The sequence below is a fragment of the Elgaria multicarinata genome, chromosome 2 (genome assembly GCF_023053635.1).
Source record: "Elgaria multicarinata webbii isolate HBS135686 ecotype San Diego chromosome 2, rElgMul1.1.pri, whole genome shotgun sequence".
Lineage (NCBI taxonomy): Eukaryota > Metazoa > Chordata > Lepidosauria > Squamata > Anguidae > Elgaria > Elgaria multicarinata.
This window is the reverse complement of record NC_086172.1, coordinates 127,192,098-127,210,841: the sequence shown is the minus strand read 5'-3', so window position 1 is coordinate 127,210,841 and position 18,744 is coordinate 127,192,098. Positions and strand designations below refer to the sequence as shown.

General features: G+C 41.0%; 1 protein-coding gene across 1 annotated transcript in view; it reads right to left on the bottom strand.

The window, feature by feature from the left end:
• RGS6 (regulator of G protein signaling 6) overlaps nucleotides 1-18,744 on the bottom strand; it is a gene marked incomplete at its 3' end in the record, with an annotated part of 266,689 nt that overhangs the window by 55,218 nt on the left and 192,727 nt on the right. Inside the window, exons 4-7 of the mRNA XM_063117616.1 lie at nucleotides 13,181-13,231; nucleotides 11,477-11,583; nucleotides 8,048-8,099; nucleotides 1,675-1,739 (exon numbers count right to left, since the gene is read on the bottom strand). Coding sequence (XP_062973686.1) covers nucleotides 1,675-1,739; nucleotides 8,048-8,099; nucleotides 11,477-11,583; nucleotides 13,181-13,231 — 275 coding nt within the window. The remainder of the gene's footprint in view (nucleotides 1-1,674; nucleotides 1,740-8,047; nucleotides 8,100-11,476; nucleotides 11,584-13,180; nucleotides 13,232-18,744) is intronic.

Below are 18,744 nucleotides of genomic sequence, written 5' to 3'. Positions count from 1 at the left end.
CAGTGAGCTGTTTCTTTTTTCTTGGGCTCCTATCAAAGATCTGTAGAAGCAGAAGGAGCCCACTTCCAATTTCAATCTTTAAGAGTCTGGATCCTTGCTTAGTTTGGATCCTTGCTTAGGTGTTGATCCCTTGGAAGCAGAGTGTGTACTGAGGTCAGGGATTGGATGGGAGGGCACGGATGAGGTTGAGTTCAAACACAACTCCTTAGCATGACTCCTGGCTAGCGGTGGATTGATCAGAGGTGGCAGCTGTAGGGGTTGGTGATTAGAGGTAGTAACCACCCCTGCCTGTTTCCATGGCATCAAAATCTGGTTCAACAGTTATGGCTATCTTGTTCCATGTATATCTGGCATGTGGGCAAGAGTCTGTCTTATGTACCTCAACAACACAAGGCGTGGTGGCGCCCAGCTTATGGAATGCCGTCCCTCCTGGTATTCAGGAGGTGCCAACTTTGGCAAGTTTTAGGTGCCTGTTAAAGAGCTATCTCTTCACCCAGCACAATCATTCCCTGAATGATTGTGCTGCCCAGTTACTTTCTTTATTAATTATTGTGCTTTCAGCTTCTGTTTTAAATATTTTAAAACGTTTAACTGATGAGTAATTGTAGTTATTACAATGTATTTTGATATCTGATTCTGTAAACTGCTTAGAGTTATCTTTAGAGATGGTGAGTGGTACTTAAATAGAGAGATCAAATATCAATTGTGCCCAACCAAAGTGTATTACACCCCAGCATCCCCTACTTAGCCACACTACTTTTGGAACGAGACCTGCTGCACCCAGATGTGCAAGAAAATTAAAAGAAAATACCAATGGAAGAAGAATAAGGCCCGTTGTCCCCATAGCTAGAACTAGACAAAGAAAAAGGAAATCCTCCCTAACTAACAAAGAAGAAAAACAGATGATGTGCTCATTGAAGAGAAAGTTCTCTGATCTGTTGAAGCAGTCAGAACAGAACTGAGTAGGAAGTCATTTCCCCTCCCTCTCAAGGCATGCCTAGTTTGTAAACATCTCCTCTCAAAGGGCAGAGGGCAAGAACACTTGCTCACTGGTTATAGTTCTAGAATGTTCCTGGAACTGGCTCTGGGCAGACACACACCACCAGTATGTGGGAGTGTACAGCAACAATGAAGAAAAAAGCTGATATTTACCAAGGCACATAAGCAAATGGCTCAAACGAAATGTCTAACAAGGCCATCAGTACTGACATTTACTGAGAAATCTCAAAGAAGTCTAAGTGCCTTCAAAAAATTCCCGTTTTCATCATTGATAGGTAAATGCCAGCATTTACCCAAGGGAGGCTGTGAACAGAATCTGCTCTGTATTTCAGAGATGGCTTCTGAAGAAGGTGACCTGGACCCAGGCTCTTAGGAAGAAATATTCAGTTAAAAGAAAGGAAACACACACTTTAAGATGCCTTTCTGGTCAGAACATGCCTTTTGCATCTCATTCTGACATTGATCCTAACGTATGTGTCCTTTTGAAGAAAACACTTCACTGACAGCCCTGTTAGAAGTTGCACGTGAACTACGATTGCACACTTCTAATTCTCAAAACACAACAAACATTTTTTTTAAAAGTAAAAATCCTAGATGCAGTTTGTTATACTAAGAAAGGAGCCTCCATTTAGAGGACAACATTACACTTGGGAGCTGTAAAATCAGTATACCTACGGCTTCATAATCTGCTAGCTCCAGCCTAGCTTTGTTCTGCATGGTCCTCTTGCAAAGATAGATGGCTACAGGGAGAAAAACAACAAAATGCACAGTTAAGGAAGGGGTAATGGTTAGAGAAAAATAACAACTCTGAAGTATTTACTATGTATTTACTATTCAGACACAACAGGATTAGACCTAGAGGATAGACCTAAAGCAAAAAACAACAACCACCCTATTTCTGAAGTGACTATTTCCATATAATTTTCTCAAATCCAGAGACAAAATGGAGGGATCTGCAGACTTTTCTGATTGAAGATGCTGCTTTAGGATCACTCAACAAACTCAAAATCTTTCTCAATACATTGTTGCCATCCATACTGCTGGGCTGCCAGGGATGCATCTGTGCAGACAATTTAACATGTGACCCCAATTTCAGTTGCTACAATCATGGAGGGGGGAAATCACAGGGTGATATCTTTAAAAGGCCCAGGTCTCTTGTTACATCCCTCACGCAAATACATCTCAGGCAAATGTCAGAATGTGTCACGTAAAGGAAAGTTTTGTCTCCTCTTTTAGAAATGCCTCAACGTACACCCTCTGGGACTATACATTTCCAATATAAGGAAGGATGTGCACCAGGCTAATAAGTAGCCAAAGCAAGAATGCAGCCTAGATGGCTCTTTGCCAACCGTAACTAAACAGAAGCACCTACTCTTTGAAGAGGGAAAGGTCTTTCTTCCTCACCTGAAATAAAATCTCAGAGAAATATAAAATACCTTAGAACTTGATGTCAGGTTTGTTTGTTTTAATGTCAAATGTTAACTTTTTCCAAAGGGCTTCCTACTTGCCTGGGTCTTAGGTCCTTCAAAGAAGTCTCTTCTCTGGGTTACTTTGGCAGGGGAAAGTTATTGTTTAGGGACTCGGCAGAGGGCCTTCTCTGTGGCCAGCACCTGTCTCTGGAATGTCCTGTGCACTGAAGCTCAACTGTTGCTAAAGACTGCTATCATTTCAGCACCAGGTGAAGACGTACACTTTTGCCCAGGCACTTTAAAGTGCAATATTGGGTTGAGCTTAGTCTGGTCTGCTTTTTACACTTCTTATTGGTTTTTACTGTAATGCATTTACTGTAATGTTTTCATTGTACTATATTTGTGAGATATTTTGGCTGTGTTGGTTTGTTTACCACCCTTATATCTTAGAGTGAAAGTCAGTTTAAAGTACTTTCAATCTATCTATCTATCTATCTACCTATCAATAAAGTCTATCAACACAGATATTTCAATCAAAAACAACTTCATCTGGAAGGCACTTTGAGAGTGAAACATTTCAGTGAGAAGCTCAAAGCGAAACAAAATTTAACAGTGCAATCCTATACATGTCCACTCAAAAGTAAGTCCCACTGATTCCAATGGAGTTTACTCCCAGGTAAATGAGTATAAAATTGCAGCCTAAGTCATGCTCTTATAAGGCCTAATCTACACCAACAGCCATTTCGCAACGGAGGAGGGGTGATTGCGACTTTTCCCGGTTCTGCGATCGGCACTCACGGGGCACACGCGAGCGAAGTTTCCCACAATGACAGGTGTGCCATTGTGGGAGCACGTGTGCCCCATTACAGCAGTTCTGCATGTGTATTGGTAGAAGTGGGTGGGGCTAGGCAGATGGGTATGGGGCACAGGTTTTTTTAAATATTACTCATGAGGGATGTGCACAAGTGCAGACACACAGCAACACTTGGGGGTATAGGACCTCTGTCGAATATGTGCTCCTGTGCAGAGATATGAGTGTATTAGAAAAAAACCACTTGGCAGTAAAACATGTTGATACCCGTGAACACGCCCCTCACAGCTAATTGGCTGTTTGCTGATCCCGGAACTCTCAGTGAACAGCAACGACCTCACAAAGGGGGGGGGGTACATTGCAAACATTCCTCGCAGTGGATGTGAGAGAGCCAGAAAAAAACATGACAAAAGCAGTCAGGGATATTCCAGGAAAACTGAGAGATGGAGCTGAGATTGCCACGGGAGCAGGTGAATGTCATGTGGCCTGTTATTATTATTATTATTATTATTATTATTTATTTATTTATTTATTTATTTATTTATTTATATAGCACCATCAATGTACATGGTGCTGTACAGAGTAAAACAGTAAATAGCGAGACCCTGCCGCATAGGCTTACATTCTAATAAAACCATGATAAAACAATAAGGAGGGGAAGAGAAAGCAAACAGGCACAGGGTAGGGTAAACAGGCACTGGGTAGGGTAAAACTAACAGTATAAAGTCAGAACAAAATCAAGTTTTAAAAGCTTTAGGAAAAAGAAAAGTTTTTAGCTACGCTTTAAAAGCTGCGGTTGAACTTGTAGTTCTCAAATGTTCTGGAAGAGCGATGACGATACAATCCTGCAATAAACGGCTGGTGTAGCCTGAAGCAACCATGAAAAGGGCAGGCCTGTTATTATCAGGCAGCTTCTGCCTCACAGTGGTTCTTTGTAATATTAAGAAAGTCCATTAATCTTGGGTAAGAAAATTACAATAATGCCAGCTCTATTTTGGGCTTTCATTGGATATACTCCCATCGTTGTGGCCTTACTGGACTTTCAGCAGAATCTAAATGAGTCGGCAAAACTGGGAGGCAGACATTGATACTAACTATGTGTGACAGGTTTTGTGAGCCTATGAAAATGAGCCCCGGGGGAGACAAAATCAACCTTGCAAAAATATTTCTTTCAGCCTTAGGCATCAAATGGGCATAAACAAGACAACCTTTAAACCCAGTTCTTTATTAAATTTTATAGGATCCCTCCCCTTGCCCACAAAACCTTAACTACGTATTGTATGCTTTACTGCGTATTGCATGAGCTGGGATCTTTCTTCAGCCAGTCTTGCTGCATGACCCTAAGCAAGCATCTTACTGTCTACCTCAGCCTTACCCACCCTCCATCCTTTAAAGTAGCCTTCCAAGGCCCTGCTTCGTTGCCCCTGCCCTCTGAGTTTAGTTGGGTAGTGACTGAGAAAAGACATTTTCTTGTAGATCCTGTTTATGGCACATCCTCTCAGAGATTTTCCTTGATGCTGGTTCTTTTATCGTTCAGACATCAAGTTCAGCCTGTTCTAGTTTCCTGAGCTTTTAATGGTTGGTCTGTTTTATCGATCTCCTCCTATTGCCTCTCTTTTAATCTGGCTTTTACAGTTCAGTTGTTGGCATTTGTACTTTGAATTTGTTATCATTAATTTAATTTCATTCTTTGTCAGCTGCCTTGGTTGCTCATAAATGGGCAGTCAGGATTGAAACTTTTTAAATAAAATAACTCATATTGACCTGGAAGGCCTCAGCACTAAGTCCGAGACCATATTTGTCAACTCAGGCAGGGAGACTGCTGGTGGATGGTGCACTAGCAGAATCGCCAACCTGTCCCAGGTTCCCAACACCAGATGCAAACAGTCAAAATTGGCACTCAGGCAGACAGGAGAACTGGAGATGGAATGCCTATAGGCCATAGCAAACCCTCCTCTCTGTGATGGTGCAATACCTGGTGACACAGCTGGGTGAGACGAATGTAAAAGGAGTTTAATTTTATTGGTTGGTGCTATTTTTGATTCTTTTCTTCTGCCATCTATTTAATGTAATTTCAGGCAGTTACTGTATTTTAATATTTATTTATTTATTTTTATTGTAAGCTGTCTTATGCCATTTCTGGACTGACCAATTTTTTTAAAAAAAAGAAATAATGGTACAAGTCAGCCAAAATTAAGCACTTAGGCTGCAATCCTATACATACTTATGTAGAAGTAAGTTTCATTGAACTCAATGGGCTTATGTCTCAGTAGACATGTATAGGAGTTCACTGTTACAACTCAAACTATTTTTTCTATGAGTGTTAAGCACACGCTAAAATATTTCCACTTTAATAAATGGGAATTGGAAGTGTTTATTTGGATGCATTATGCCCTAAATTAATAACGAAATTAAGAGAAGAAATATTATTCATTATATGAGACAGGCAGGGCAGGGATGAATTATAATTTTTCTTACTGGTAAGGTCAAATTAATAATGGTTAAATAAAAGATTACAAATAATTACCCTTATATGACTGCTGCAATTATGGTATCTCTATTCTATCAATTACTAGAATCCCCAAATTAATATGTATAAATGTGGTACAGTGTGGAGAAAACAGATTTCTTGTGTGCGGTCACAAATTGCTTTTGGTCAGCCTGCAAAAGAAACGCTTCCAAAAGCCCTCATTTTATGAGCACAGGTATATTCATTTCCTTTGCCAATGTCTGGGTAGAATGGAAAAATTGATTTTATCATTTCAGTGTAGAGAGGAGTATAGCTGTAGAAGAGAGAGCAATAATGCATAGAGACAGCTAAAGATAATAGTGCTGACATACTCCCTTTAAGCATTAGTACTCAGCTGTTCAGACATTTAATACAGAATACTGTGGTTTATTAGCTCATAAACCACTGTTATTTCTTTCCCAATGCCAGACACCAGCTTCTAATATAAACTTATCACTCCTTTGTGTGTGTGCGTGTGTGTGGGGGGGGGGTGCACGCTATGTATCAATGAAACTCCATTTTCATTTACTATCATTAAAGGACTGCTTATTTTAGTTAGATAACAGTTTATTGATCAGCCAGACATATATCAGTAACCAGGCTATATCATTTATTGTACAGCAGACCAAATTCATCCACAGATCAGAGCCTGACCTTTGCACAAAAGTAATATAAATGCTTATAGTTAGAGACTGCATTCACACCTACTGCTTTAAATAAACATAACTGCAGCTCAATCGACCCCTACTTAATTTCCGTATTAACTAAATTAGGGTTCTGTCTTGTTTACTGTTTTTTACACCATACTACACAGTTGAAATTATTATGCTATTCATTGGAATTATTGTGCAGTTCGGTTTTCACACAATTAAAATGACTGCACTGTTCACTAAAGCTCTTTTTGCACAATTAATTGTAAAATGAACTGGTAGCTTGGGAGGGGGATTGACTATGTTCTCAGCCCTGCCTCCAGCCCAAGTGTTCATAAGACAGCCCCTCTGTATAACGTAGGCTTCGTGTGAGAGATTGAGGACCCTGCAAATTACAGGATTCCCAAATGGGTAAAGCAAGTTTATCCATCTATGTCCAATGTGTAAGTTTGTAGTCTCTATTCTGAGTGTTGTGTGAATGCATGGAGAAGAAAAGGAAGGGCTAGTAAGCAGGCCAGGTGCAAGGTCTCTTGCTGCCTGAAGGAGTGGGAAGACATACCACCACCTTCCCCTGTCTTGCATCCCCTTACCTTTGTCTTTGCACCTGCTGCCATGTCGACTCCATGGAGCGCTGGAAGAAGTGACCATGGGGCTCTTGCAAAAACTCTCATGGGGTCTCACATTAATCTCGCAAAACCACTTGCGATCTTGGGGGAGGTTTTGTGGGAACTCGCACAAGACTGGGTGAGTTCTCAAGAGAGCTCAGCAGCCACTTCTGCATGTGACGAGGGAAGGAGAGAGAGGCCAGGTGCTCTAGAGAGCCTTACCAGCCGTTCTCTTGCTGTGGCAAATGCTGTGGCGGCTGGCAGCAGAGGGGAGGAGAATGAAGCAATCCAGTTTACTGTTTCTCCTGCTCTGTTGCCCTGATGTGGGCACCTCACCCTGCTTCCTGAGTGGGCCGGCCCTGCTGGTAAGTGTGGTCCCATCCCCCTATCCACACCTTCATTCTATATGGAATTGTTGTGTGTAATCTATATGCAGATGATGCAACTAAATTGTTTTCATTATAATAATTATCACAGTAAGTATGAGTGCTGACTTGAAAAGGGATAAAAGCAGTGTTCAAACACAATGATAGTCATAATGTTAAACATTTTGTAGCCATGCCAAATGTCAGTGCAAGTGCCAGACAAATGCCAGTGGTGTACTGTCACATGTTTGGTCCTTCATTGGGGCTCCCAGCTCCATTATTATATCCTATGAAACTAAATATAGCAAGCAATGTGTTCTGTTTGAAGAGAGAGGTTACTGGGTCACTAAATGTGGCTTTTGAAAAATCAAAAGTTTATGTTAATAATTTATCCAGTACCAAACCACTACTTTGTCTCATGCATGCTGATTTTACATGTCATGCATTTGCTCTAGGAGATGTTGTGTTTTAGTTATGACCCATACTGAAGGAAAATGCTATTCTATTTGCAGGTTTCTGTTTCTTACTTGGAGAAGTAAAGACATGTAGAGCATGAGCTATTCAGAAGCATCTAATAATATGTTGAAACAATATGTTATATAATAAAACCATTCTCAGATTAATAAGCAGAGTATAACAAGGCGATTGGAGACATATTTACAAATAACATTTTAAAATGACACCACCCAAAATCCTCACCATAGTCTGTGTTTTCAGGTTCCCAACAATTTGAAGGCCAAAAGTATGGAGCCTGAAAAACAATGAATTATATTTTATCATTATGATGCAAGTGTCCAAATATGTAAGATACAGATGAATGTTATGCCTGATGCTATTCTGATGGCCAGAAACTGGACTACAGTGTCAATTCTGTGCACAGTTCGGTTGCTCAGGTCCAGTTGAAGTAAATGTGATTTAAGTAACTTGGATGTGTTTAAGAGAGCAGTCTCCATTTCAGTAATAAATATCAATGAAAATAATATTGGACCAGCCGTAAGCATCATCATATCTTTTCATAGAATCATAGAATAGCAGAGTTGGAAGGGGCCTACAAGACCACTGAGTCCAACCCCCTGCTCAATGCAGGAATCCACTCTAATGCATCCCTGACAGATGGTTGTCCAGCTGCCTCTTGAAGGCCTCTAGTGTGGGAGAGCCCACAACCTCCCTAGGTAACTGATTCCATTGTCGTACTGCTCTAACAGTCAGGACGTTTTCCCTGATGTCCAGCTGGAATCTGGCTTCCTTTAACTTGAGCCCATTATTCTGGTCCTGCACTCTGGAAGGATCAAGAAGAGATCCTGGCCCTCCTCTGTGTGACAACCTTTTAAGTATTTGAAGAGTGCTATCATGTCTCCCCTCAATCTTCTCTTCTCCAGGCTAAACATGCCTAGTTCTTTCAGTCTCTCTTCATTGGGCTTTGTTTCCAGACCCCTGATCATCCTGGTTGCCCTCCTCTGAACACGCCCCAGCTTGTCTGAGTCCTTCTTGAATTGTGGAGCCCAGAACTGGACGCAATACTCTAGATGAGGCCTAACCAGGGCCGAATAGAGAGGAACCAGTACCTCACGTGATTTGGAAGCTATACTTCTATTAATGCAGCCCAAAATAGCATTTGCCTTTCTTGCAGCCATATCGCACTGTTGGCTCATATTCAGCTTGTGATCTACAACAATTCCAAGTTCCTTCTCGTTTGTAGTATTGCTGAGCCAAGTATCCCCCATCTTGTAACTGTGCCTTTGGTTTCTATTTCCTAAATGTAGAACTTGGCATTTATCACTATTAAATTTCATTCTGTTGTTTTCAGCCCAGCACTCCAGCCTATCAAGATCACTTTGAAGTTTGTTTCTGTCTTCCAGGGTATTAGCTGTCCCACCCAATTTTGTGTCATCTGCAAATTTGATCAGTGTTCCCTACACCTCCTCGTCCAAAACATTAATAAAAATGTTGATGAACACTGGGCCCAGGACTGAGCCCTGCGGTACCCCACTTGTTGCCTCTCCCCAGTTTGAGAAGGTTCCATTGATAAGTACTCTTTGAGTCCGATTCTGTAGCCAACTGTGAATCCACCTAATAGTTGTTCCATCTAGCCCAATTTTAGCTAGTTTGTTAATCAGAATATCATGGGGCACTTTGTCAAAAGCTTTGCTGAAGTCAAGATATATGACGTCCACAGCATTCCCACAGTCCACAAGGGAGGTTATCCTATCAAAAAATTAGATCAAATTAGTCTGACAGGACTTGTTCCTGACAAATCCATGTTGGCTTCTAGTAATCACTGCATTGATTTCAAGGTGTTTACAGATTGACTTCTTTATAATCTGCTCCAGAATTTTCCCAGGGATGGATGTCAGACTGACTGGTCTGTAGTTTCCATGTTCCTTCTTTTTGCCCTTTTTGATGATAGGGACAACGTTAGCCCTCCTCCATGCATTGTCTCCTGATATGAAGAAAACTGATATAAGGCCAGGACCATAATCCTCAATAATATGTTAGTATAATTTTCATTGCAGATTTACATAATATGAGCCACCTTAATTTTTTTAAGGAAAGCAACAACACCCAAGAGTACTTCATCAGGAAAATGGCTCTTCCCACCCAACAATTTTTGCACCAAAATCATCAGTCCCGAAGTTCATCTCAACTTGGGACATTAATGGTACCATATTGCCACTATCACCTCCACCACCACTACATTCAGCCATATTGGGAAGGAAGGAAGGAAGGAAGGAAGGAAGGAGAGGAGAGGAGAGGAGAGGAGTGTAGCCATTCCAGCAAGAAGACAAACGGCCATGGCTAAATTTAAGCATGGGAGAAAAGAATGTGGGGGATTTTTCAGCTGTGTGTGTGTTGATGTGGCCTGGGGAGCTGAGGCAAAGCTAGCAAGCACAACCCCTGGTTACTCCACATTTTCGAGTGGTCAGCTGTCAATGGGCCTGTTCAGACAACATGCTAAGCCATGGTTGGGCTGCTAACCCTTTTTCAGAAAATGGTTAGTATACATACTTAATCTGCGGTTCTGTATCCACCATGGTTAGGATGTTCACACAACATGCTAAGCCATAATGACCCTGTTCAGACAATCCGCCAAGGTTGTCTGAAGGGTGCTGTTGCACTATGCCCTGCTTGTTGGTCCCTGACTGATTGCTGGTTGGCCACTGTGTGAACAGAGTGCTGGACTAGATGGACCCTTGGTCTGATCCAGCACGGCTCTTCTTATGTTCTTATGTCTGAACAGGCCCATTGTTTAGCTCAAAATGGTTAACCACTGTGGCTTAGGAAGTTGTCTGAACAGGGTCAAAGAATGTGGCAATGCAGCTCCTGGGGGACTATATAGGAAAAGACGTTAGGCATGACACTGAACAAAAACTGGCAAGAGGCATAGGTCTGCATGTGGAAGGTCCAAAGTTCAACCACCAGCATCTCCAGTTAAAATGGGATCTCAGTCAGAGTCAAAACAACAACACTTCTTCACTGGAACTATCAGGATGGTATCCGAATGACCCCAACATATATAAGCATCTGTTAATGTCAACAGCATTGGTTAGTTAGAATGAAAGGTAAGCATTTCTATGCTGATGTGATACTGCTAAAGTGGGGATGTACAGAAATTTTGTTCCTATTCACAAATGACTTGAACATCTCCTATTCATAACCTTGGATGCAAGCTGGAACACAATTTTTGGGAAATATCCATCACTTCCCTAACTTGTGTTCATGTCTGGAAACGCACACTTGCGCAAGTGCGTACTCCCCCACCCAAATCCACATGTTCACGCTTTAGCCGATGGGGGGAAATGCAAATTTTTGTTCAGGAAAAATACACACTTTTAAAAACATACATTTTTCCCAATCAAAAAATGTGCATTTTTCCTAATTAGAAAAAAAAGAAAGAGATGTTCACATTTGGGAATTCGAACGAGGCGAACCAAGCTTCAAGGAGGAATTTGGAGAACCTCAATGAGATTGAACATTGCATGTTTGCCCAGCCCTAAATTGAAGCAGTTCAGCCAAAAGTTAAAAGAAGGCTGGAGTATGAAGGGGGTGGCTTTATTCTAGGTTTCTTCCTCTAGAAAAGGAGAAAGCCTGCCCATTCTGCAATTTATGTAAAGACGACAGATGCCTTACCTGAAAACGATAGAAGGTCCCGTCATCCTTCAAAGTAAGTACATGATCCGAGATTGGAAAAATGTATCCCTGTGCTGCAATGAGGCTTCCCATGTGTATTGCTTCAGCTGTAAATAAAACAAAATGTCTGTCACAAAATTATGCATTACCGCAGCCCGGTTCAACTTAGAAAGCCTGGGTGGACGGGGGTCTTGGAGGGTGGCCAGATCTCGGTGGGTTGCCACAGTCATGACTTCATTGGCAGCCTGGGAGAACAGGACATTTTGAAGCTGAGAGTTCCTTGACTTCTTCTATGAACCGTTTCCACTGATAGGAAGAAGGGATGCCTTGTTATTTATCCCTCGTTTTAAGCTGATGCTGCCAATGGATTAACAGTTACTATTGTTATCTTTATTAATTTAGTTGCTAAAAGAATGTATAGGCTGCCCCGTCAGAATTACTGCTCCCAGGCTAACAGAAATAAAACAAGAATTTAACAATAAAATCAGAATTAAAAGGCATAAAAACAAGGCATAAAAAGCAGAGCAGCAGGATTAAAACTGTGGGGAAGAAGGAGCTGTTGATCTGCCCCTCCACTGGGAGATGAGAGGACGGAGCAGGGCCTTCCCACCAGCCTGAACAGTCTCCTTAATTCCTTTTTATTTTCTCCCTCTTCCCTCCCTATCCCCTTTTCCTTGTGTGTCATGTCTTTTTTAGAAAGTAAGCCTGAGGGCAGGGACTGCCTTCTTTACTGATCAATTGTAAGCCGCTCCGAGAGCCTTTTTGGCTGAGGTGAGGGATAAAAATACTCTAAATAAATAAATAAATAAATAATAAAACTAAAATGATCCAAATCCCTATAGAGAAGGATCTGGAGGTTGTTTACAGATCCTATATATCCAAGAGGACATATAAAGACAAAGGCTCCATAAAGACTTCCATAATATTCACATGGCTATAAGTTCTACAACAGCCTTCCCCAGTCTGGTGCCTTCCAGAGTTTTCGACTGCAATTCCCAGCATTCCTGACTATTGACCATGCTGGCTGGGACTAATGGAAGTTAAAGTTCAAAATATCCAGGGATCCAGTTAGTAGAAGGCTGTTTCAGAGAATTCCTAGGAAGCCAAATTGCTTCAGTTGTTGCATGAATATGAGGAAGGGCAAGATCAGGTCCTTCTGGGGACTTTCAGAGACCAAACACTGATTTCTGCTAGTCAGATGTCAATGACAATCTCATCTACACATTCATTGTCCCTGGATGTCTTCAATCGGATTACGTTTTCATCTGAATTGGGAGGCCTTAGGTTTTTGAGGGCCCTTGACTAAGGGAACATCAATGGGCTGCGAGTCTATCTTTGTGTGGAAAAATAGTGGGTATAACATTGCTTTGTGAACAAGCAATATCAATATTATGCAAACTACAAATTTGAGTGTGTGGTAGGTTTCCAATCAAAATGTGGTAGGGAGAACTCCAGAAGACTTAGGAGAGGAAAGGTATTTTTTGAGGGTGGCATGGAACTACCTAGCATTTCAAGCCCTCTTTTGCCTTATGGTCATTTTATCCAAATGAGTCTCAGCAGCAGCATATCCAGAACCTTCAAGCAAAGTCCCGATCATTTTGGGATGCCATGGAATCACAACATTTCCCCAGTGAATTTTATAGCATACGATACAGCAGTATAAAGTCTCAGGTAATGTTTCCTGGAGTTCAATGAAAAAATTACCTGGGTCTTCAACATTAAGATTCTTCATAAGCCATTGCACTATGTCAGCCCCTGAAAAAAAGGAGAGAAAAAGAAGTATAATAAAAAGGGTACATTTTCAGCAGGTGCAGCAGCTACTTCCAAAGAGCAGAGGTGCTATGGGTTTGACCCATTCCTACCATACCTTCCCTAAGCTTCACTCACCCAAAGCATCTCCTACCTGCTCCTCTCAAGTCCCTTCCATCAGACCCTCTTACTTGTTGTCCTGAACAAATCTATATCTACAGAGGCAATATAGCTCTGAATACCACTTGCTGGGGATGAACAAACCTCAGAGCTTCCCAGAATCATTTGAATGGCCACTGTTGAAACAGGATGATGAACTAGATGGACACACAACTGACTTCCCCAAGGATATAAAACTGTGTATAAGACCTTTTCTGAACAAGGCTGTTAATCTGTATCTACTTTTGTTTTCATTGCAGAATTGACATCTTCACGGAGAAAGTTTCTTTGCCTGCTTTTTCACTACATAACCTCTAGGAGGCACTGTGGTATAGCTGAATATCAGAATTACAGGAGTGGACATAACATTTTCTTCCACTTTTTAAAAATATTTTCCCTGCTCTAACCCCCCCCCCCCGGAAATTTTTTTTCCTGAAAGTGCTGTTTAAAAACAGAAGTGAAAATGGAAGGTCACATCATTGTCTAAAGAACCCGTAAACAACGTGAGTAAGGAATGGTGAGTGCACAACAAATGCCTTGTGTAGAAAACCTCTAAGGCAGAAGTGGGGGGTTTCAGACCACCTTTCCTTTTTAAAACCCCAACACTTTCTGTTGTGCTCTGATCTGCTAGTCTCCCCCAACCCCCTCCTCAGATATCCAAAGACAAAATCACACACAAATTCAGCCAGTGGGCTTCACAAAGCAATATTACATCCACACAAGAGGTCATTATGGATTGATCCTGCAAAGCTTGCTGACATTGCAGATTTTTTTTTAATGGATTGGACAAATTTATGAAGGTATAATTGATCTTATCCATGATGACAGCAAAATGGAACCTCCATATTTACAGGTAGTTTTCTACAGAGGACTAGATACCTGCTTGTGAACCTCCACAGGCACCTGTCTGCCTGGAAACATAATGGTGGACTAGATGAATCCTTCATCTAATTCAGAAAGGCAAATGAACCAATTAACAAAACATCTTCTATTGGCTTCTAGAGTAAGAATTTTAGATTCAGGAGCTCTCTCTCACCCACCCTCTTTAGGACTTTGGTCCTGTTTCACAGCAGACTGGTGAGGGAGCTTGAACTATGTACATGACTCTCCCCCAACCTAATGCCTTCAAGGTGTGTTTGACTACAAGACCCACCATCCCCACCGGCATCCTTGCTGGAATGATGGGATTTGTAGTCAAACACCTCCAGAGGATGCCTGACTGGCTGCGGTTGCTCTACAGCAACAGAACCAGGATGAAGAAAAACACATTCCTAATGTGGGCCTGGTCTGACTTTCCTCAGTGCTGCTCTCTCTGCTGTTCCTCCATTTTCTTCCCTGTCAGGTGTAAATTTTCTCCAGCAAGGTGGAAGCACCATACATCCTGCTCTTATCTTCCTCCTCCCACAGAAAATGGCTTGGGCCATTTATGGTTTGAGACAGCAACCAAACAACAGTGTATTTACAAAAAAAAATCAATTCCTAAATAAAACCAGTATTCATCACTAAGATGGGTAAAGCTTTGACAAAAATAACTCCCAAAACACGCACACACCACCCCCTCAATCCTTTCACAAGTCTTTAAAAAAAAAAAAACACAAGGATTTCTGAGAGCTATCAAGAAATGAAAGCAGAAGATTTTCTTAGTGGTTCCCTAGCTTCCCTCAAGGCTGACATATTATCTGTCTGCTGACTTTGCCGGACCATTAATTATCATCTGCCAAAAATGATTACTCACCCCCAGGATAATGACAAGCTTTACCTCCCCCTGTTAATTACTGTCATTGCTAATACTCATGTGTCTGATCAGCACTCATCAAGAAGACAGGCATATCCTCGTATCCCCCCACCCACCTCAAGCACCATTAATCCAACCAAGTTTAAAGCAAGAAAGAAAGAAAGAAAAGTGGGGGGAGACTATGCTGGATGCATCATCATCTGCTGTCACTTCTATTCAGGGACATTTTTTTAAAAAAACTACTGAATAAGCATGCTTTCTGCAATCTGCCAGGGGTCGACTAACTCCCAAATCCCCATGGGTACTAATACAAGCTAAAATTGGTCAGAGAACTACAACCTCTGAGTGTATTTTATGAGGGAAAGCAGGGCATATATTTAAATAAATAATCAAACCTCCTTATCTCTTTACAAGCAGGGAAAATGTTCCCCTGGAGGTTATCCTATCCACCCCCAACCATTCTAGAACCAGTCTTTTCTCTCCTCACTGAACATGCTCTTTAACATCCTAGGTCTTAACCGTGCAGAAAAGTAACTGGAAATAATGCATTCATCTTCAGTTGCATACTTCCAAATCAAAGCCAGCAGAATGTACAAGAGAGCAGAACTAGATGCAGGGCCAGGGTCAAGGACGGACATGGTCAGGCACCTGTGGAGGGCACACACTTCAGCAGGGGTCCACGGACAAGGCTCCCCTGGATTTACTTCTCCTCTTCATCATTTTAACCTGCTCGTTCACCTGCGTCTCACTCTGGCCCACACAATGGAGCAAGAGCAGCAGGTCAAAATGGCAGTGAAAAGGTAGACTTACTGAGGGAGAGGGAGAGGGAGGGCCACCCTGAGGATGGGCAGTTTACAAAGATTAAAATATTAAATATTAAAAATCAATATAAAAAAATTAAAATCATAAAAGGATAAAAACAGACAACATACAAAGGCAATATACATTTAAAAACAAGTTTGAACTCTCTTTGAAATCTCAGCCAGGGGTCAATCAAAAACTACCATGTGTCTACCAGGAGTAATGAGATGTGACACAGAGGTATGGGTAAACTATTTTTTTTTAAATTTATTCATTTACTATATAGCTAACTCCTGCAATAGCCAAAGTTCACAAGAATTAAAAACCCCAAAAACAACATGATAAAATATAAAACCTTTAAAATTGAAGTAATACTGGTGTAAAAGCCAGCAGCAGTGTAATGATCTAAAACAAAATCTCCCCCTTCTCCTCCTTTTCTTTTTCTATATCTATTCTATATCTATATATAAAAGCAAGTATTTGTTTGTATGTCCTCGATGGACTTGAAACCTGTACTTCCAATTATTATGAAACTTTTAGTATTTGTTCTACCTCTATCTGGGATGGTTTTAGGCATATTGAAAATTTTGTCTGCCATCTCGAAAGAAAATGGCAGCCAACTAGATTTTTTAAAGTTTTATTACTTCAATACCATTTGATCGATTTCAACCAAACTTAACCATTCAGCACTGCAGCGAGCCAATTTTAACCTTACAAAAATTGTGTCTTCCATCTTGAAATAAAATGATGGCCAATCAAAATTTTTAAAAAGTCATGGGCAAAGGGAAGGTCAATAGAAACAGAGGGGGAAATTATGTTCACTGAAAATTTGGAGATTTTGGTAAACTCTGTTGAAAAATTAGAATCCAATATATATCCTGGAATTAAAAAATTTGCAACAAAACCCATGGCCTGTTTATGTGAAAGAGCTGTTTTAGTTATAAAAAATGACATGGTTGCAATGGTTAATGAGCTCATCTTGGACAAGTTTGATGCAGACAATAGAATTTATTACTCTTTAGTTGCAGTTCTGAATGTGGATGAAACTGTCCACTACCCTCTAGAGTTCCTAAACTCACAGAATCTGCCTGGGTTGTGTTACAAGGTAGCTTCTGTGAGCAGTACTGACTCCATTTTGAAGCAACAGACTGAGAGCATTCACAGAAGGCCTAGGTCAAGTAACCATTTCCTGATAGACTTCTTCAAATGCATTCCCCCTACAAAGGTAGGGGTAAAACTAAGCAGAATATGAATGCTGGATGGCAAGAGTTTTACCTGGTCATACACATGCTAATGTAGCCCTGTTGCTGAACTCCAGGCTGCATCAAGTACAGCCATCATCCCAAATCACCCTTTTGTTCCCATAGCAAGTAGATCTTTAGATAAGATCACACACACACACACAAAAACCCTCAAGTAAGGGGGAAGAAAAAGGCTATCTCTCTCTCTCTAAGAACCAGAAACACAGAGCATAATACACTTTCAAGCTTGAGAGAGCAAGCTGCCATGGGTGAGTGCTTTGCCTCGCTGTATTCTTTTCCTCTTCACCTAAGACCAAGAGTTGCAATGTTCCCCAGTTCTGCTCTACAGGAAAGGGCTGCAGCCCAAGGAAAGGTATATTGCCTTTAAAGTTTCCCTCTACTCTTTCCCCTGCTGTCTCTGTGTGAATGCTCTTAAGTCTCAAAAAGTCTATTTTTCAGTCTTGAAACTGCTTCTAAGCCTCTACTTGCTCAGCTAATTTCCCCAAAACTAGCTTGTGCTTTTGTATTTGTTTCAACCTCAATAAATGTGCCTTTGTGGCGTTATCCCCTTCAGTGCTGTAAGTTTCTTGAGTAAGAATCGCCTTACTTAGCCACAGACGCTCTATTGCCAATGTCAAAAGATTCCTTATAAGCGGGTGTAAGTCTCATTAGAATGTGTGCATGTTTGTACACGGGTCTAATGAGAGCACATCACGTAACAGTTGCCTCTGCACAAATTACATTTAAGGGTGGAAACACCAATAATGGTTTTGCACAATTTAAGTCCCCCAACCTTATGCAATGGAATGTGCCTTCAGGTAAAGAGCCTAAGGTCCCATGCGATTGAAGCCATTAGATGTGCTGGTGGTGAAACTGTATTTGTCTCTAGAATTCTGTTGATTCCTTCAGATTATCCATTTGATTTCAGGCAAATACAGTTTCTAGTTAAACCCTGCTTTGCTTTAACTATTAAGAATTCACAGGGACGGTCATTGAAACGTATCAGTTTCCACTTGCACACAGAGTGCTTTTCTCGTGGACAGTTTTATATTGAGTGTTCTTGTAAAAGTTCACCTCACAATTCGTTTATTTTACTACCCAATGGCAGAACAGCCAACAGAGTGTACAAAGAAGCTCTCTAAATTTTAATTTGTTTGTAGGGATCCAAAAAGGGAATGGACTGCTAAATGTAATTGATTACGATAGACTAAATATGCACCATTCCCCAGTTATACAGAAAAACACTATAAAAGTAATAGCAATTAGTAAACAAAAAGTGAAAATGGCTGAAAATTAATATAAATACAAGTAATATTTTTCACTTCAAATTATAATTGCTCTTTTTATATCTCCATTAAAACCAAATTCACCATATAGTGCACAGTAAGAAAGGGAGCCTTACATGGCCTGTTCACCCCCCACCCCTTTGCCTGAGTTGTGTCTACTCTAAATTGGATGTTCTAATTAAATTAATCTGGTCAACTCTGAGTACTTCAGCATGTAACAGCAGCAACAACAACATCTTAAGGGGGTGGAATCTAAGGAAGAAACCCCACAAAACAGCCCAATGAGGACTAAGCATG